The 18,422-nt window shown below is 44.3% G+C and overlaps 1 protein-coding gene across 3 annotated transcripts in view; it reads right to left on the bottom strand.

Annotated features, from left to right (window-relative positions):
- c1qtnf1 (C1q and TNF related 1) overlaps window positions 1-18,422 on the bottom strand; it is a 40,905-nt gene that overhangs the window by 12,744 nt on the left and 9,739 nt on the right. The window contains exons 2-3 of one of the 3 annotated variants that reach the window (XM_041217458.1): window positions 13,698-13,869; window positions 7,524-7,896 (exon numbers count right to left, since the gene is read on the bottom strand). In XM_041217458.1, coding sequence (XP_041073392.1) covers window positions 7,524-7,896; window positions 13,698-13,805 — 481 coding nt within the window. In that variant the 5' untranslated portion in view covers window positions 13,806-13,869. Of the gene's footprint in view, window positions 1-7,523; window positions 7,897-13,559; window positions 13,617-13,697; window positions 13,870-18,422 lie in introns of those variants that run through there. The other 2 variants (XM_041217461.1, XM_041217460.1) reach the window with 2 other exon arrangements.

An 18,422-nucleotide genomic window follows, 5' to 3' on the forward strand; every position in this document is an offset into this window, starting at 1 on the left:
CTGAGGCTCCTCCAGCAGTACTTGCTGGATCCCTATACGCACCTGGATCGCAGTCACACTCTCCTGTCCCTGACCAGCTCTGAAGTTTTACCTATCCCTAGGGGTGTGACTATCTCCTGGAACAAAGGTAACTTTTACCTGATACTCTGTAATGCCTGCAACTCAGCAACTCTTGAGCCGAAGTTGCTCAAGTCTCAAACCCCTACAGAAGTCCTGGATTGCAAAGTCTTCCACAGATTCCCACTTGCTGCAGTCATGGCCAACACCATCTCTGCCATGTCTGTCTAGCCTTGTTTATTTAATTGTCAATTAGTTATTAATTTACACAGCTAAAGTAATAGTAAGTCTCCTAGCTTAGAGACTAAAGAAGAACACTGATCAGATACTGAAGGATGAAAGAGGGTATAAAAAGCAGCACCTTTTTTGCCCTCTCCACTGAATTCCCACCTGTACCAATTCCCCAGTTAGCACTCGTTCCTTGCTGCACTCTGTGCTTCCCTTACTGTGTGCCCCCTGTCAAGATTGTCAGTTCTGAAATATTTTTGAATTTGTTTTTACAATAGTAAGATGGGAATACAAGAGTCTTTTTTTTAAGTGCTTTTGCGTTTCCTATATTGTTAATAATACTACTTTGTGAATATCTCAGGGTAGATTTTTCTCAATGGATGCTACCTGTGGTAGGCCATATGAACCAATTTCTAGGCCGATTACTTTGAGATATGGCCCACCACCTGGTTAATCTTGTTGAGAGCAATTTCACCTTGATTGGATACTTACAATAAAAGTTTCTTGGCAGTAACAATACAGTCCTTGCAATTCCTAATTTTGTGACTGGTTAACACTTCTTTTGGGGAACACCATAGGTCTTATGTCTACCCCTTCCCAATAGGGATAGCAAGATGTAAAATTGAGTTTATGAGCTCAATTTCACAGTATGCTCAGGATAACCTGCAAGCAAAGGTAATGTTCTCATTGAGCTAAATACACCATTTCAGCTTCAGCTTTCAAATTATCTTTCTTTTATTGTAGCTTCCTCCACCAAGTCTTTGTGCACTTTTTTTTCCATTGCCCATCCCTAATTGCCTTTGAGAAGGTGATGGTGAGCCACATTCTTGAATATACCACAGTAACTTGTTAGATGGCAGTTAAGAGTTAACCACGTTGCTGTGAGTTGGGAGTGGGCATGTAGGCCAGACTGGGTAAGGATTGCAGGTTGCTTTCCCTAAAGGACCTTAGTAAACCAGATATAATTTTATGACAACCTGGAACTATCATAGTCACCATTACTGGTACTAGCTTTGTATTCCAGCTTTATTCAATGAATTGAATTTCAATTATCCAGCTGCGATGGTGGGATTTGATCTCATGTCTCTGAGTCATTGGGTGGAATCGTTCCCTCTCGCCATCAGCAGGATTTATGGCGAGCGGGGGCGTGAGATATAGTGGGGTGCAAAAAAATGGTTTCCCACGTGAGGAAATCAGATCAGGAACTTCCCCTCCTGACGTTCATGGAGGGGTTGATGGGGGGGGGTCAAGTCAGTGGGAACCCATTTTGCGTCTCATGCATGCTAATTAAAACCCTAACAGACCAAAGTTGTGCATCCCCGTCAAATCTTCTGCACCGCCAGCGGGAATTTATGTCGTTCTGTTATCCAACTGCCCAATCGTGGCTTGCACCAGGTGAGGGAGAATTTTAAAACACTTACCTTTCAGTCAAAACTGGCTGCACCATTGAAGCTAACTGCAGGTATGGTGCAGACAAAAACACAAAGTGAGGGTGGTCCAGAGGAGACGGGGTGGGGGTTGGATTCAAGACATGAAGTGGGGGGGTGGAAGGCACAAAGGCGAGGAGTTATCCAGAGGAGAAGAAGTGGGAGGGGAAGCTGGATGAGTAGAAGGGATGGGGGTGTGTGGGTGGAGTGAAGTGGGGGAGGAAGGCATGTAGGTTAAGGGGAGGGAGGAAGGTATGAAGGGAAAGGGGGAAGGAAAGGGACTAGGGTAGGGTGGGGACAGAGTGTTTCAGAGAGAGGGATTGATTGAGTCAATGTTGGAACCCTGGGACGAGAAGTGAGAGTGCTGATGGTAGGAGGGGACGGTGACTCTGAGAGGGAGTAATGGGACATGGTGGGTTGGAAGAGTCAGGGTCTGTTTATGGTGGGTATCGTTCTTATCCAGGGGGTCATTGAGGGGGACAAGGATGGTGACATGGATTACGGGAGTGGAAAAGATCAGGGTGGGCATAGGAATAGTGAATGGGGGTGGGCTCAGCAGGGAAGGAAGGTATTTCCAAATTCACAGTTTTAGGGTCCAGGTTGATGGGGGGAGGCTCAAAGGTCATTGAGGGGAGACTGAAGGTGATATGGCGTTGGGGAGGGGGGGGGGGGGGGTGTTGTGGCGGGGGGCACGACCATGATGGGGGGAAATTGGTAGGTGACAGGGGGAGAGTAAAAGGTGGTAGAGACAGTCTCATATGAAACAGAAACCATTCTGAGACAGAGCCAGCTTCAGACCAATGTCCACCTGCAAATCATCAAGGTGGGGGGAGGGTCTTCTAGCTTGATGACGTTCAAGATCAACACAACTGGAGGACTAAAGGGCAACCTTAATAAACATGTGGAGAATGTACGAGAGCTTTCTCATTTGCTAGTTTTCACTATTTGGTGAAGGCCACATGGCAGCAAGTCTGGCCCAGAGGGTTCTCACGACGAGATCCCAGGTGTAGAGCTGCTGTTCTCTCTGAGCCATTTGCCATTTGCTCCTGGCAGAGTTAGGGAAGAAGGCAGGGAGGAGGGAGGGAGGGCGATGCCTACAAGGGGTACACAGGTGATTGGCAGCCAAGTCGCAGCTGCAAACTCCTCCTAGAGGAATGGACCTGCCTGATTAGGGTTCACGTGTTAGTCTCTCCATTGTGACAAGGTCTCTCCATAGAGTCTTGAGGGCATTGGAGGAAAGTGGGTCAGTGCGAGTGGGACGCCTCTCACACATGGCAGTCAACACTCTTGTCAAAGAGCGATGTCTTCGTGCGCAGCCATGCATTAGGTAGACCATCCTTGGTCCCCCCCATTCTGGAAGGGGTGGAGTGCACGTGAATATTAAAACTACTAGCAGCAAGAGGGAATTCAGAAGTTTTCCAATCAGTGCAAGATTACATATAATTAGAAGTGCAAAAACTATATACAATGATTGTACTCACATGCCACCAGTATTAATTCAATACTTCTTAGTCTTCCCAACTCTGTGTTAACTTGCGTCTCAACTTACGTCTAGGTGCTTCCCTTCTATCTGCAGCAGAGCCAGAGGCAACCTGCTGACTACCATGCCTGTTGTCTGTGATGACTTCAGCAGGCATCCTCTGGAAGTCTGGGGCCTGGTGGGCCCAGCCTGCTTTGGGTCTCCTGCTCGGGGGCAGGTGCACCCTTCTCAGTCCGAGAAGCTAGAGCTGATGGGGTCAGAGGCAGAGTGGATTGGGAACATCTTGGAGTGTCTTGGGTGGATGCCCCCATGGTGTCTGCCACAGGTTCCTCCTCTTGGGTGCCCGTGGGCCCCGCCCTGACTCCTTGAGGAGAAAGGGCACCTGGAGGAAGGTCAAGGTGCCCCATCCCACTCTCACATAGCCACTGCGAAAGCTTACCCATGGTTACAGCGATGGAGAGCAGGGTCTGAGCACATCTCTGGCAGAAACTGGGCGTCCTGCTGGACCAGGTTCTCCATGGTGTCCTCCGCATGGAGGTGTGCGCTGACATGTCAGAGCCACAACATCAGAGAGCACGCGGATGGACTCCTCTGCCTCTCTCTTGAGGGCCTCTGCCATCTCTGTCTGATGTTCCACTGCGTCATGCAGATACTCCATCATCTTCCCCATGACCGCTTCCAGAGGCTCATCATCTGACTTATGTTTTGCAGAGGCCTCTTCTCCAACAGTCCTCCGAATGCCAGAGACCTTGGTTGTCGCTACCTCCTTCTGCTGTGGACAAGTGTCTGTGAGGTGACCACCAGAGTGTGAGCCTGAGCCTAAACTTGATATATGACCCATCGAGGTGCATGTTCCTGGGCTGGTGGAGGGTGCAGCTCCTACAACACTCAGGGAGCTGGACAACATCCAGGACAAAGCAGCCCACTTGACTTGCACCCCATCCAGTATACTCAACATTCACTCCCTCCACCACCAAGGCAGAGTTGCAGGAGTGTGTACCATGTACAAGATGTACTGCAGCAAGTCACCAAGGCTCTTTCAACAGCCCCCTCTGAACCCATAGCTAGAAGGTCAAGATCAGCAGATGCATGGGAGCAGCACAACCTGCAAGTTGCCTGAACTCCACCTCATGGCTGTGCTTTCAATGTGGCTGGGTGAAAATCCTGCAGTTGCCTCACCAACAGCACAGCACATGGACAGCAGCCCACCACCATGTCAAGGGCATTTAGGAATGAGCAAGAGAAATGCTAGCCTTGCTAGTGACGCCCAGGTCTCATGAGAGAATCACAAAAGAATGGTGCTGTGACTTGGGAAAGTAGAAGGTTCTATTACCCGAGCGGTGTGGATAAAATCATTGATCTGTTTCCTGCATTGCAAGGCGGTCCTCCTCTGCATCCCATGGGCGCTGACCGCCTTGGTGACTTCCTCCCAGACTGCAGTGGTCAGTCGGGTGGGTCTTCCGCGGCCATCCCTGGGGAAGAGGACATCCCGCCTCTCCTGTACTGCCTCGAGGAGATGCTCCAGGGATGCATCGCTGAAGCAGGGAGCCGCAGCTTGTTGCCTTCTCCTGCTTCCCGTTAGTCCGGGTGCCTTTTAAATATGGCGCCTGAACATGACAGCGGGACACCCGACTTCTTGCCCGCCCCGCCACGAGACTCGTGTATGATGCACGCGTGCATGACTAATGAGGCAGGGAATGGACAATAGTGTGTAAAAGCCCATCCCACTCTGTGGCGGGAATCACTCCGACTTTCTGAGCCCACCACGGAAAATATGGTGGGAGGGGACGATTCCACCCATTAGTCCAAGCCTCTGAATCAGTAGTCCAGTAAAGTAACCACTATGTTATTGTATCCCCAAAATCACAGATAATTAGCACAACAGTTACAAATTTACTAAACATTAAGGCTATTGGTTGCAAGCATCAAATGAACATAAAAATTCAAGGCTGGGCCAAGCATTACTGCACCACTAACTTTATCTACCAAACTAATATAACTTATCAAATGCTGCCACTAAATAGCATTTAAGAAAAAATGAATGCAATAAATTATGGCCAAATTGCAATTGGAGACCAATTTCAAGAAATTATTTTTATAAATCTTTCCTGCCTGCCACCCTACTGAAAATTTTGAAACACTTGTTAATGAACACACTATTACTGAGCAATTCTGTATATGAGAAAGAAGGGACTACGGGGTGAGGTGAAAGAGTAGATTAGACTTGTGTGAAGTATAAATGCTGTGTGCAAACCATTGGGCTGAATGGCCTATTTCTGCGCTGTAATGTTTCTATGCTTTTATGGTTTCTTTCTATGTGCTGTGATCCCTAAGAACAGTGAAGGTTTGTATGCTGCTCGATGGTATCCCCAACAGGCTTATAGTAAAAGTATGTTGCAGCCTTTTGGACCATTGTCGCTGTTTTTCTCTTTCTGTGCCTGATGAAGAATTGATTTCAGTGCTGCTGTGAGTCACTCTGGAGAGGCTGCCCAAGTACTTTTCCCACTTTTTTTCGCATCCGCAGTTTTTTTGTTTTTATATTTTTACTTTTCCCACTTGTTTTTCTTCTCTGACATGCATTACTGAATGTGCGGCAAAGAGCCATGTGTCTAAATTTGGATCCAAGTTTCCAACCCAAATATTTTTTGGCATCAAGAGCTAAAGAGTTGGTGAAGTAAAAATAGGAAATGTCCACCAGCACCTGAGGAGGGAAAGGAAGACTTGCATTTATTTATCACTTTCCATATCCTCCAGATATTCCAATCACTTATGAAGCGTGGTCACTATTGTATTGTAGGCATAGGCAGCGAAGTACCACATACAACAATGTGTTAAATGACCAGTTAGTTATTTTATGACCCTTGATTGAGTTATAATATCTTGGAATCTTTTTACATCCAACTGAACAGCGTTAATGTCTCATCCCGAACACAGCTCTCTACTGAAATATTAACCAACATTATGTGCTCAGGCTTGTATCGATACTTCAAGCTACCACCTTCTGACTCAGAGGTAAGAAAGCTGACACTGAATCATACTGATACCTACGTCCTGATTTGAAATGTCCCCATCTGACAGGGGGCAGTTACCATCACCAATCCCGCTCCTTTCCCTGCATGTTCCCCATATTAACCTGCGATTTTGAGCCGGTGAGGAGGACACGCAGAGGAAGGAAACAGGATTCTGTTTTACATATGCAGATTGGGCCGAATCAGTCATCAGGACCTAAGCTGCAATATCAACCACAGGTCTGAGTGAAGAAAGGGGTTTTTCACTCCTCCATTAGGAAAACCTTGCCAGGAGGGAGGAGAGGTAATTATGTTTAAAATGTATTTTTCAGGTGTACATGTGTACCTGGAGAGACAGGGGTGTTCCTCCTGGCCTTGTAAAGGAGCCTTGGACCTCCCACTGCATGGGGCAGCTGCCAGCTTCATGGAGGCGGTCTCCCTACAGCTGTCCAGGGGCCATTGGAGCTGGAAGCTCCATGTCCTAAAGCTGGAGCCTGGGACAGGAAAGGCTGTTGCCATGGCCCTCATGGACCATCCGGAGTGCCCTGCCTACCTGGTCCCTCTAGTTTTTCCCTGTCCCAGTGATGCGGCTGCCAAGGCTTCGGAGCTGCCAGCCCTCTGACTGGACTGACAATGTTCGGAGCTGCCAGCCCTCTGATTGGACTGACAATGTTCGGAGCTGCCAGCCCTCTGATTGGACTGACAATGTTCGGAGCTGCCAGCCCTCTGATTGGACTGACAATGTTCGGAGCTGCCAGCCCTCTGATTGGACTGACAATGTTCGGAGCTGCCAGCCCTCTGATTGGACTGACAATGTTCGGAGCTGCCAGCCCTCTGATTGGACTGACAATGTTCGGAGCTGCCAGCCCTCTGATTGGACTGACAATGTTCGGAGCTGCCAGCCCTCTGATTGGACTGACGATGTTCGGAGCTGCCAGCCCTCTGATTGGACTGACAATGTCTACATCCCCTCTCCTGTTCTGAACTGAACAGCAAACCCAGAGATGATCAATTAGGAGGCCATCTCTGGAAAAACTGCTGAGCCAGTCCCGTTGCCAACAAGTGCAGACTTGGGGCCCCTTTTGGTCCCAATGTTGGGATCCCAAAGCCCATGGAAAAATCCTGACCAATGTTTCAGGTCTGTGACCATTCATCACCCTGCATCCACTTCTCTTTTATCAGCTTGGTTAGCATATTTAAGACCAGAAGTTCAGCTGGAATTTCAGGAATGACAATAGGACAATAGGAATCTGTCCTAGTACCACTTCCTACTTCCATGAGAGGTTAACCTCTACTCATCTTCATTTCTAGTTTTGACCTTACCTTTTAGAATAGTCAGGTTGATTTGAGGGATAGCTTGAAATTCTGGTGGATCCTCGTTGTAGTGATGGTAACGCTGCTTGCGGCGTGATGGGCGATCACAGCATTGGACACATTGGGCAGTGCCAGTTTCCGCAGCCTTGTTTTCAGGCTGATTTGTATCTGCATCAAGCCAATCCTGCTCGGGCTCAAATGTAACTGATTCAGTGTCTGAGTGGTAATAATATTCTTGTTTCTTTTGTTCATCATTAGGCTGATCATTGTGTGGTACGGATGGGGTTCCAGTTAAGTATCCATCAATACAAATCAGGAATACGGAGACTTCAAAAGCCAGCATGAAAGCAAAATGAATATTCATGTTCATCTGCATTACCACCTATTGTAAAAATAAAACAGAATTATGATTGCTCAGAAAAACAAAGAGAAAAATAAATATCTGACATGATCTTAAAGAAAGGACAATAAAAGATGGACATGCACAAGAAATTGAAGACTGACAAAGAAATAAAAGCAAAATATTACGGATGCTGGAAACAAAAACAGAAAATGCTGGAAAAACTCAGCACGTCTAACAGCATCTGTGGAGGGAAAAAAAAAGAGGTTTAATGTTTGGAGTCCGTATGACTCTTCTTCAGATCTAAAGAAGCTAAAGAAGAATCATAAGACTCAAAACATTAATTCTGACAGAGAATTACTTTACTACAGCAATGCGAATAAACATACATTTAACTCTCAAATTAAATAGACATACATTACATTGGAATCAACAGCCAACAGGTGGTGGGAGAGGTGGAATTGGGTGCTGTTTGTGTGCATGTGGAGGCTGCCTCCCTGTCTTTGGATAATGTCACCATGGATGACATGTAGATGAGAAAGAAGGCCACAATGATACAGGACTTCAGAAATACGGTGCAAGGATGGGAAAAGGAACCATTGCTGGAGATTTGTTGAAAGAGGAACCAAGCAAGGGGTGGTGCCGCAGGGCTGGACATCAGAGGAGAGTTGTTGGAGGAGGGTGGTGTGGTTGACTGTGGTACATGTAAACATTTCAATTACTTCTGCAATCGAAGATGACGACTCACACATGCTCAGCTGTAGAACAGCTGTCCTAATGACTCTGTTATTAAAGCCAATGTAGAGCTAAGCCATAAAGATTAGAAGGTCCCTGGTTTAATTCATGGCCAATGCTGAATTATGTGGGCCCAGATCTTTGGTCCCCAGAAAGTCAGAGACCTGACATACCCTGGGAGATGCACTACGGTATCCCTTAGAAGTCCCAATGCACTGACCCCGTGGGAATTGTCCAGGAAGCTTGAAATTCCAATGGGCAATTCCCCTGCTCCTCTGGATCCTCTGAAAAAGTCTCCAACTCTGAGCTAGAGTCAGAGGCTTTGCATGGTTCCGATTTACTTGACTGGGTAGATACCCGGAATGTTAGACGGAAAGATCCTAGTCTAACTCCTGGGTAACTACACAACTGACCCCCACAATCACTCACACTTACCAACCCCAGATTCCCCACTGACCCGACATGACTAGCCCCCACCGCCCTACTGATCCCCACCAACTGCCCCCGACCCAACCTGACTAGTTCTGACTCAAGCTGATTATTCCCCACCATCTGACTTCCCCCTGACATCATGACCCCCCCCCTGCATTCAGACCCAACTGCCCCCTGACCCACTTACCCATTCATCTACCTGCCACCCTACTCATGTGCCATCCTATCATCTCACCCACTTGCCACCCTGCCACCCTACCCACCTGCCACCTACCCCCTTACCCATTTATCTCAGCCACCCAACCCCTTATACAGCATAGAACTTCAAAAGGACATTGACACATTGGTGGAATGGGTAGATAGTTGGCAGATGAAGTTCAATGTGGAGAAGTGTGAGATGATTCACTTTGGTACAAAGAACATGGGGAGACAGTATAAAATAAAGGATACTCAGAATCACAAAATCACAGAATTGTTACAGAGTAGAAGGAGGCCTTTTGGCCCATCATGTCTGCACTGACTCTCTGAGCATTTTAACTTAGTGCCAATCTCCTGCCTTTTCCCCGTAACCCTGCACTTTGTTTCTATTTAAATAATCATCCAATGTCCTCTTGAATGCCTCAATTGAACCTGCCTCCATTGCACTTCTAGGCAGTGCATTCCAAACCCCAACTACTTGCTGTGTGAAAAAGATTTTTCTCACCTCACATCTGAAATATTTAAGTTATGAAGAGAGGTTGGATAGACTTGGGTTGTTTTCATTGGAGCAGAGAAGATTGAGGGGCGACCTGATCGAGGTGTACAAGATTATAAAGGGCATGGACAGGGTGGATAGGGAGCAGCTGTTCCCCTTAGTTGAAGGGTCAATCACGAGGGGACACAAATTCAAGGTGAGGGGCAGGTGGTTTAGGGGGGATGTGAGGAAAAATGTTTTTACCCAGAGGGTAGTGACGGTCTGGAATGCACTGCCTGGGAGGGTGGTGGAGGCGGGTTGCTTCACATCCTTTAAAAAGTACCTGGATGAGCACTTGGCACATCATAACATTCAAAGCTATGGGCCAAGTGCTGGTAAATGGGATTAGGTAGGTAGGTCAGGTGTTTCCCACGTGTCAGTGCAGACTCGATGGGCCGAAGGGCCTCTTCTGCACTGTGAGATTCTGTAATTTGCCTCTTTTGCAAAACACTTTAAAACTGTGCCCTCTGGTTCTCAATCCATTTATGAGCGGGAACAATTTCTCCCTATCTACTCTGTCCAAACCCATCATGATTTTGAAAACTTCTATCAACTCTCCTCTTAGCCTTCTCCCCTCCAAGGAAAACAGTCCCAGCCTCTCCTTTATTTAGTAGCATCCTTTATTTTATACTGTCTCTCCATGTTCTTTGTACCAAAGTGTATCTCCTCACACTTCTCCGCAATGAACTTCATCTGCCACCTAACTGCCCATTCCACCAATGTATCAATGTCCTTTTGAAGTTCTACACTGTCCTCCTCTCAGTTCACACTTCTCCCAAGTTTTGTGTCATCTGCAAACTTTGAAATTGTCCCCTGCACACCAAGATCTAGATCATTTATATGTATCAGGGAAAGCAAGGGTCCCAATATCAACCCCTGGGGATACTATTGTAAAGGGTGTGCAGAAGCAGAGAGGCCTGGGTGTACATGTACATAAGTCATTGAAAGTGGCAGGACAGATAGAGAGAGCTGTTACTAAAGCATACAGTATTCTGGACTTCATTGATACGGGCAGAGAGTACAAGAGCAGGGAGGTTATGATGAACTTATATAAGACACTAGTCAGACCTCAGCTCGGGTATTGTGTACAATTCTGGGAGCCACACTATAGGAAGGATGTGAATGTATTGGAGAGAGTGCAGAAGAGGTTTATGAGAATGGTCCCAGGGATGAGACACTTCAGATGTGAGGAAAGATTGGAGAAGTTGGGACTGTTTTCATTGGAGAAGAGAAGGCTGAGAAGAGACTTGATAGAAGTTTTCAAAATCATGAGGGGCCTGGACAGAGTAGATAGGGAGAAATTGTTCCTGCTCGTAAATGGATTGAGAACCTGAGGGCACAGTTTGAAAGTGTTTTGCAAAAGAAGCAAATGCGAGGTGAGAAAAACGTTATCACACAGCGAGTAGTTAGTGTTTGGAATGCACTGCCTGGAAGTGTGGTGGAGGCAGGTTCAATTGAGGCATTCAAGAGGGCATTGGATGATTATTTAAATAGAAACAAAGTGCAGGGTTATGGAGAAAAGGCAGGAGATTGGCACTAAGTTAAAATGTTCAGAGAGCATTCGGTGCAGACATGATGGGCTGAATGGCCTCCTTTGACACCATAACAATTCTGTGATTATTCTGCTTTTCATATACATTGGACCAATTTTCAACCACCTCCCTTACCCACTTACATTACCCACCCTAACCCCTCGCCCACCCTACCTCCTTACCCACCCTAACACCTCACCCACCCTAACTCCCTACCCACTCTAACACCTCACCCATCCTAACTCCCTACCCACCCTAACACCTCACCCACCCTAACTCCCTACCCACCCTAACACCTCACCCACCCTAACTCCCTACCCACCGAACCCCTCACCCACTTACCTTCTCTGTTTAGCTTTTTGAAGAAGATTCGGGCCATTTAAGCTATTTACTTACCAGAATACAGCAGCTAGTGACAAAAAAAGGGGGCTTGGATTGTCTGCCCTGAGGCTCCAGGGTTGCAAAGAAGCAGCTCCATTTTAGGGATGCTCCGCATTGTTGGAGAAGCTGCAATCAGAAGCCCTGGCCAGAAATGCAGAGCTCTGGCATAGCGGAGAAAAGTAGGAGCAGTGTGGCAATCCAACTCCTCAGAAAACTTGGCCATGATATTAGCTTGAATAGCAGGAACATTACTACAATTGATCTCAGTTTCACTGGATTGGGAAGAGAAAACAATTCCAAGCTCCCACTGCTGTTTGTTGTTCACTGTTAGATAGTGCTTGCATGTGGAGCTTGAGTAAAGACAGAATTTGGCTCAACTGTGAAGCATCCAAAGTCAAATAGCCTGTTAACATTAGCTGTCTAGGTTCACACTTAAAAGCTCCCTTTGGTGAGTTATCAGCAGACACTAAAGCCTCAATAACATCGCTTTGAGAGAGATGGGGAGAAAATTGATGGAGCAAATGGCCTAAATAATGAAATTTATTCTGTTCCTCATATACATTGGGCTATTTTTCAATATTAAGGCACCTATTAAAGAGAAGAATGACTAGCTCTTACAAAATGGCACCAAGTATGAGAGAGTGAGACCAATTCTTCATGCTCTTAAGATAAACTGTAAATCAGAAGCACCCTGCAGCAGAAATGATTCATCAGTTTGTTCGCTAGTTTAACATTTCTCTCTATTTTAAAGAGGTTTTGACATTTTAGTGATCCACTCTTTCTCACCTGAGATGCATTTGCTCAATGTATAGGATTAGGTCTTTGTGTAGCAAACAAAAGCAAAATAGGCTGATTTTCAGAGTTTCAACTCTGCTTCATTTAGCTTCAGACTAATGTGACCACAAATCCATTCAGTCTTATAAAGCTGCTTTGGGACTCTTTATATGGAACTCTGTTTTTGTTCACGCAAATAAATGGATCCTCGGGCCATATGGGCTTATAGGATTCGTTCTCATCTTTGAAGCCTCTTTGTGGCGGAATATTTATAATATTTGATAGCAAACATTAAAAAACAGAATAACACCCAGTATTTTAAACAAGCTAACTCCTCTGTTAAATCAAGGATGTCATGACAATCTGTTAAATTTTCATACTCTAATATCACAGCCAGTAATTTCTAGTGTCATCCTGTTAGTATGTTGATAATAAAAGGGATCATTAGAAGAACTCAGTGGGGGTTAATTTTGACTTTGGGGGATGGTGCAAAACACATAAGGTTGACTCAACCACCCATTAAACAGCTCTCCTGTTGACTTAAAAGTGGGAGAGGGGTTTCACTGATCAATGAGCTGATATTACATTTTACACCATTGCCTTGGTCAAAATGGCTCCAGTGGCACTAAACATTATCAAGCTTCACCAGTTTTGGCAATTTGGAGCTAGTAAGCTTTGTCCCTAGCTTTGTGATTGGCAATCTATTATATAATGGAATGTGTTCCATCTGGGTTATAATGTCAGGGGGCCATTAATATTTTTAACATGAGGGGCTTCAAATTGAAAACATGTTGGTAAGTTTTAGGAATTAATGGTTTTAGATAATTTTGCAGTCATCATTAAACAAATATAAATTTTCTTTGGTGTGCTTTAGGAAAGTCTAGTTGCCACAGTGATAATTATGATGCTTTACATTGTAGTTGACTCATTACTTGGAACCAATGCCAGAAAATCTCTCCAAAATATGAATTGTAATCTTGACAATTTGATATGAAGATTTTTTTCAACCATTTTTTGCATTTTCTAACTTAACCCTTTTAAAATTAAGTGTTTAGATTTTTAAATTTACCCCATTATAAACTTATTTGCTATCAACAAAACTAAAATCGTAAACTTACCAATAATCTTTGCTCAAACGACTTTCTCCATCACCCCTCCCATTCCCCCTTCCTCTCACAAGCCATACAATGCACACTAATGGGCCTCTGAACCTTCTCGTCTCTGGGTACATGCTCTTTCTGCACCATGGGTCTCACCTGTAAAGCAGACTCCCCATGTTCAGAAAACCTATGTAATGGCCCTGATGCAAACAAGAAAAATGCAGAACACCATTCCCAATCTTTGTTGGCTCTCAAAATCCTCATCAGGTTCCTGCTGGAAATCCACGAGATTGTTACATTCAGATATCTATAACAGATCAGGCAGTATCTGTGGAAAAAGAAACAGAGTTAACATTTCAGGTTGATGACCTGAAAAAGTTACAGATGCTACAGGTTGAATCAACAACAGAGACAGGGAAAGGGATGAGAGAGAAAAGAACAAAAAGGAAGGCAGGAGTAATTAAATGAAAAAGAGGAGGTGGTGCAAGGCAAAAGGAGATAGCAATAGGATAATAAATAAAAGTTGGGCTTACAGGATGTGTAAATGGGAACAGCAGAGTTATTACCTACAGCTGCTGTCTGAAAAAATGGAAGCCAAGGTTATGATCTGAAATTGTTGAATTCGATGTTGAGTCCAGAAGGCTGAAAAGTACCAAACCAAAAGATGAGGTACTGTTCCTCAAACGTAAAAATTCAAGGAGAGGGAGATCAGAGCAGAAGTGAAGCAGAGCATTAAAACCAGAAGCTTGGGGTCAAACTTGCAGAATGAAAGGAGGTGTTCCACAAGCGGTGACTGAATCTGTATTTGGTCTCTCCAGTGTAGAGGAGACTGCATTGTGAGTAGTGAATGAATAGAAAGAAATGGCTGTTTCATCTGGAAGGAATTTGAGGTCCCTGGGCTGTGAGAACAGAGGAAGTAAAAAAGCAGGTGTTGCATTGCCTGCACTTGCATGGAAAGGAGCTGTGGGAAGAGGAAGGGCTATTGGGGTGATTAAGGAGTGGGTCAAGGCATTGCAGAGGGAAAGGTCCCTTCAGAATGCTGAAAGGGGAGGGGGTTGATGGTGCATCACATTGGAGATAGCAGAAATGGTGTAGGATGATCTGTTGAATGAGGAGGTTGCTGGCATAGAAGGTAAGGTCAAGGGGAACCTATCCTGGTTCTGGAAGGGAGGTGAAGGAATAAAAGCAGAAGTGTGGAAAATGGAATGGATCAAGTTAACATTTTACACTCCAGGACTCAACATTGAGTTCAATAATTTCAGATCATAATCTCTGATCCCATTTTTTTAGATAGCTGTTGGTAATGAGTCTGCTATTGCCACTTGAACTTCCTCTAAACCCACCGTTTGCTTCTTGTCTCATTACCATCACCTTTTGTCTTGCACCTTCAACCATTTGCCATTTAATACCTCCTGCCTAACACCCACTTCTTTTTATTCTTTCCTCCTTCCCCCTTTTCCCTACCTCTGTACTTATTTAAAACCTGTTGCAGTTCTAACATTTTTCAGTCCTGATGCAAGGTCATCAATTTGAAACGTCAATCATTTTCATTCCACAGGTGCTGTCTGACCTGCTGAGTATTTCCAGCATTTTCTGCTTTTATTTCAGATTTCCAGCATCTGTAACATTTTGCTTTTGCAACTGTATAATAATGTCTTGTTATGACACAGCTGACAGTAAATGCTGAGCTGTTCAAATCCCAGAGGGAATTGAAACAACTGTCATAACCAATTTTTGCAATTTATATGTTTTGAGATGCATGCTTTGAATTCAGTTATAATAAGACCAATGAGTCTCAAGAGGTTTTTATAAAACTAAATTAAACATTTATTACTTAAAAGATTGTAAGCACATGCATAAATCTACAAATTACTACAATAATAACTTGTAAGAATCCCCTAATTAATCTGATGCCCAGTTATACCTCCATTAAGGCAAAAGTAAAGCACATACAAAAACAGAAAATGTTGGAAAAACTCAGCAGGTCAACAGAACCGGTACAGAGAAAAACAGAGTTAATGTTTCAAGTCCATAAGAGTTCTCTCCAGAGCTCTGAAGAAGAGTCATGCAGACTCAAAATGTTAAGTCTATTTTTCTCTCCACTAGTGCTGTTAGGCCTGCTAAGTTTTTCCAGAATTTCCTGTTTTTGTTTCAGATTTCCAGCATCCTCAGTATTTTTATTTTATCTAGTAAAGCACATACATTTAAACAGACCCCTGGCAAAACACACTCTGGGCAGTTGCATTCAAAATGAGTTTCTTTCAGCTCTGGGTCCTCGCATACAGTGGCTTGAGGCTTACAGGCTGGAGGATTTAGATCTTGGAATCCCTCTTCTTTTACCAATAGCCTTCTCTTCCTTGGTATATATTTTCCTCTTTGAATGCAAATTCTCATTGTAACTCTGGCTTTTTGAACTTTACCTCTTCTAACAATAAAACCCTTTCATAGCACCAATTTTATTAGCAAGCTTTGGGAAAAAAAACGCATTGTTTGGCTTCTTCTGGCTAGGTCTAATCTTTCACCCGTTGTTTTGAATGGTTTATTTCAAAATGCAAATTGTCACCTTTACACTTCACTTTCTAACTTCCCTATGTTTTCTTCACTAACATTTCAAATCTACTTCTCTTCGATACATCAAAGCTTCTATACTAGCTGGCTTTAATCCAATTTAGATACACACACATAGGCCAGAATTTTCCCTCGTCAGGCGGACTCAGTGGGAGCGGGCAGAAGTGGTTGGGAAGCCGACCACCACCCGCAATCGGCTCCGCTCCGCGATTTCACGTGGGTGGGCCAATTAAGGCCCGCCCTGCATGGATCATGAGCAGCAGCACTCAGCATTATCTGTGTGGGCAGGGGGAGAAGGTAGAGTGGGCCTGACGTACAGTTTGTGCACGAAAGAGGACTTCAATCTCCCTGGGGCACGGAGCTGCCTCAGGGAGATTGAAGCACTTTATTAAAAAATTAATAAAGACAGTAAAAATTTTTAAAAACATGTCCCCTCATGTGACTCTGTCACATGAGCTGGGACATGTTTTTAATTCAAAAATAAAGTTTTTAGTTAAGGTTTGTTTGCTTTAGGAAACCTCATCCTGCTTGTGGATGAGGTTTCATAAAAAATATAAAGGCCGCTTGGCCTTTTCACCCGCCTGCCTGCCAACTGTAAGGTTGGACAGGCAGCATTAATTTGATCTTAATTAGCTTGTCAATGGCCTTAATAGGCCTTTCAATTATTGGCAGGTGTGCAGCCAACTCCGGCTCGGGCCTGCCGATAGAAATATTGCGCAAGTGTGCGATGACGTCAGGATGCATGTCTCTAAACTAGCTGGCTTTATTCCAATTTAGACACACACACATAGGCCAGAACTTTTCCCTCGTCAGGCCGGCACCTTCATGCTGAATGTAAAATTCTGCCTATAGACACAGACACCACTAGAACTCTATTTTAAAATAATTTCCAATAACATTATAGACATTATTATATTTTTTTGACAGTCTACTGCTGCTAAGTGTGAAATCTAATGCAAAGTAAGACATTGATAATCATTGGAATTCAATGGTTTCATTTTTTAAATTCATCTTTGGCATATGAGCATCACTGACAAGGTCGGCATTGCCCAACCCCAACTGCCCTTAGGTGATGATGAGCCACTTTCTTGAACTACTGCAGTCCTTGTGGTGTAAATGCACCCACGGTGCTGTTAGAGGTGAAAACTAATTCAAGAAAACAAGGTGAAAACCCCTGGGAAAATCCAGTTTTCTAAACGATTAAAAATGTTTGATTCCACAACATAGTGCAGTCAAAAAATAATCATCTCCCACAAACATTTGGTCTAAAAGCAGAAACAAAACGGCATGCAGCAGAATGGAAACCTCCAACTGTGCAAATTTTCCTTATGTTTACCATAGCATAAGGGAACATTGATGCTGTAGGATGTAATCTAGTTAAATATGATAAATAAATTGTAGTTAATGTAATTTATTATTTTTGTAGAAATGCTGTAGTAAAGCTGCCCTTGACTGCAGTATTTTAACGGGTCACTTTTATGTAGCCATGGAAGTTTGCTGTACGACACATAAACAGATTTTTTTCTGGCTCAACTCAGGGATATTTAAGAAATATATTTATTTGATAGCTTGATTTTGTGGCAGATTGGAAACATGGGTAATGGTTTGTGCTGCGTTAAATTGGTTCATTTAGCTCCAACCAGTACAATACTTATAGCATTTTAACAGCAATCCAAGCCACAGCCCCAGTTACTCTGCTTATGCACATCACAGTGCAAAGGGAGGCAGCGAATCTCTATGGGTGCCTGGTGTTACAGACAGGAGGGGATCAGTTCAAGCAGCACTGTTTCCCTCCTACCACCTACCCGTAAACAGAAGGTGTTTTGAATTAGTTTGCTTTAAAGAATAAAGGTGGCGTATTTTTTTCCAACCTCTTGATTTTTGTGTGATATAATTTTACTAATGATCCACAGCAAACTCAAGTTAGGATTAACTCAGCAGGTTAGCTTATCATACACATTCAAAATCCGCAAAAGGAGTATCTGCAACATCTACACGGCCCACTGCTGATTTCAGCTATGGGTCAATGGTAGCATTTTTCACTCTGAACCAGAAAGTTGTGAATTCAAGTTCCACTTCAGAGCACAAAATATAGGCTGGCATTCCAGTGCAGTAGTGAGGGAGTGAGGCAATGTTGAAGATGCTATCTTTCAGTCGAGATGCTAAATTGAGGCCCCATCTGCTGTCTTGGTTGGATGTAATTGATCCCTAGTTATTACGTCAAAGAAGAGCAAGAGAGTACTGTTGTCCTGGCCAATATTTATTCCTCAACCAACTCTTTCGTATGTTGGTTGCATGGCCTAATTATAGTGA

Source organism: Carcharodon carcharias, chromosome 22 (genome assembly GCF_017639515.1).
Source record: "Carcharodon carcharias isolate sCarCar2 chromosome 22, sCarCar2.pri, whole genome shotgun sequence".
Lineage (NCBI taxonomy): Eukaryota > Metazoa > Chordata > Chondrichthyes > Lamniformes > Lamnidae > Carcharodon > Carcharodon carcharias.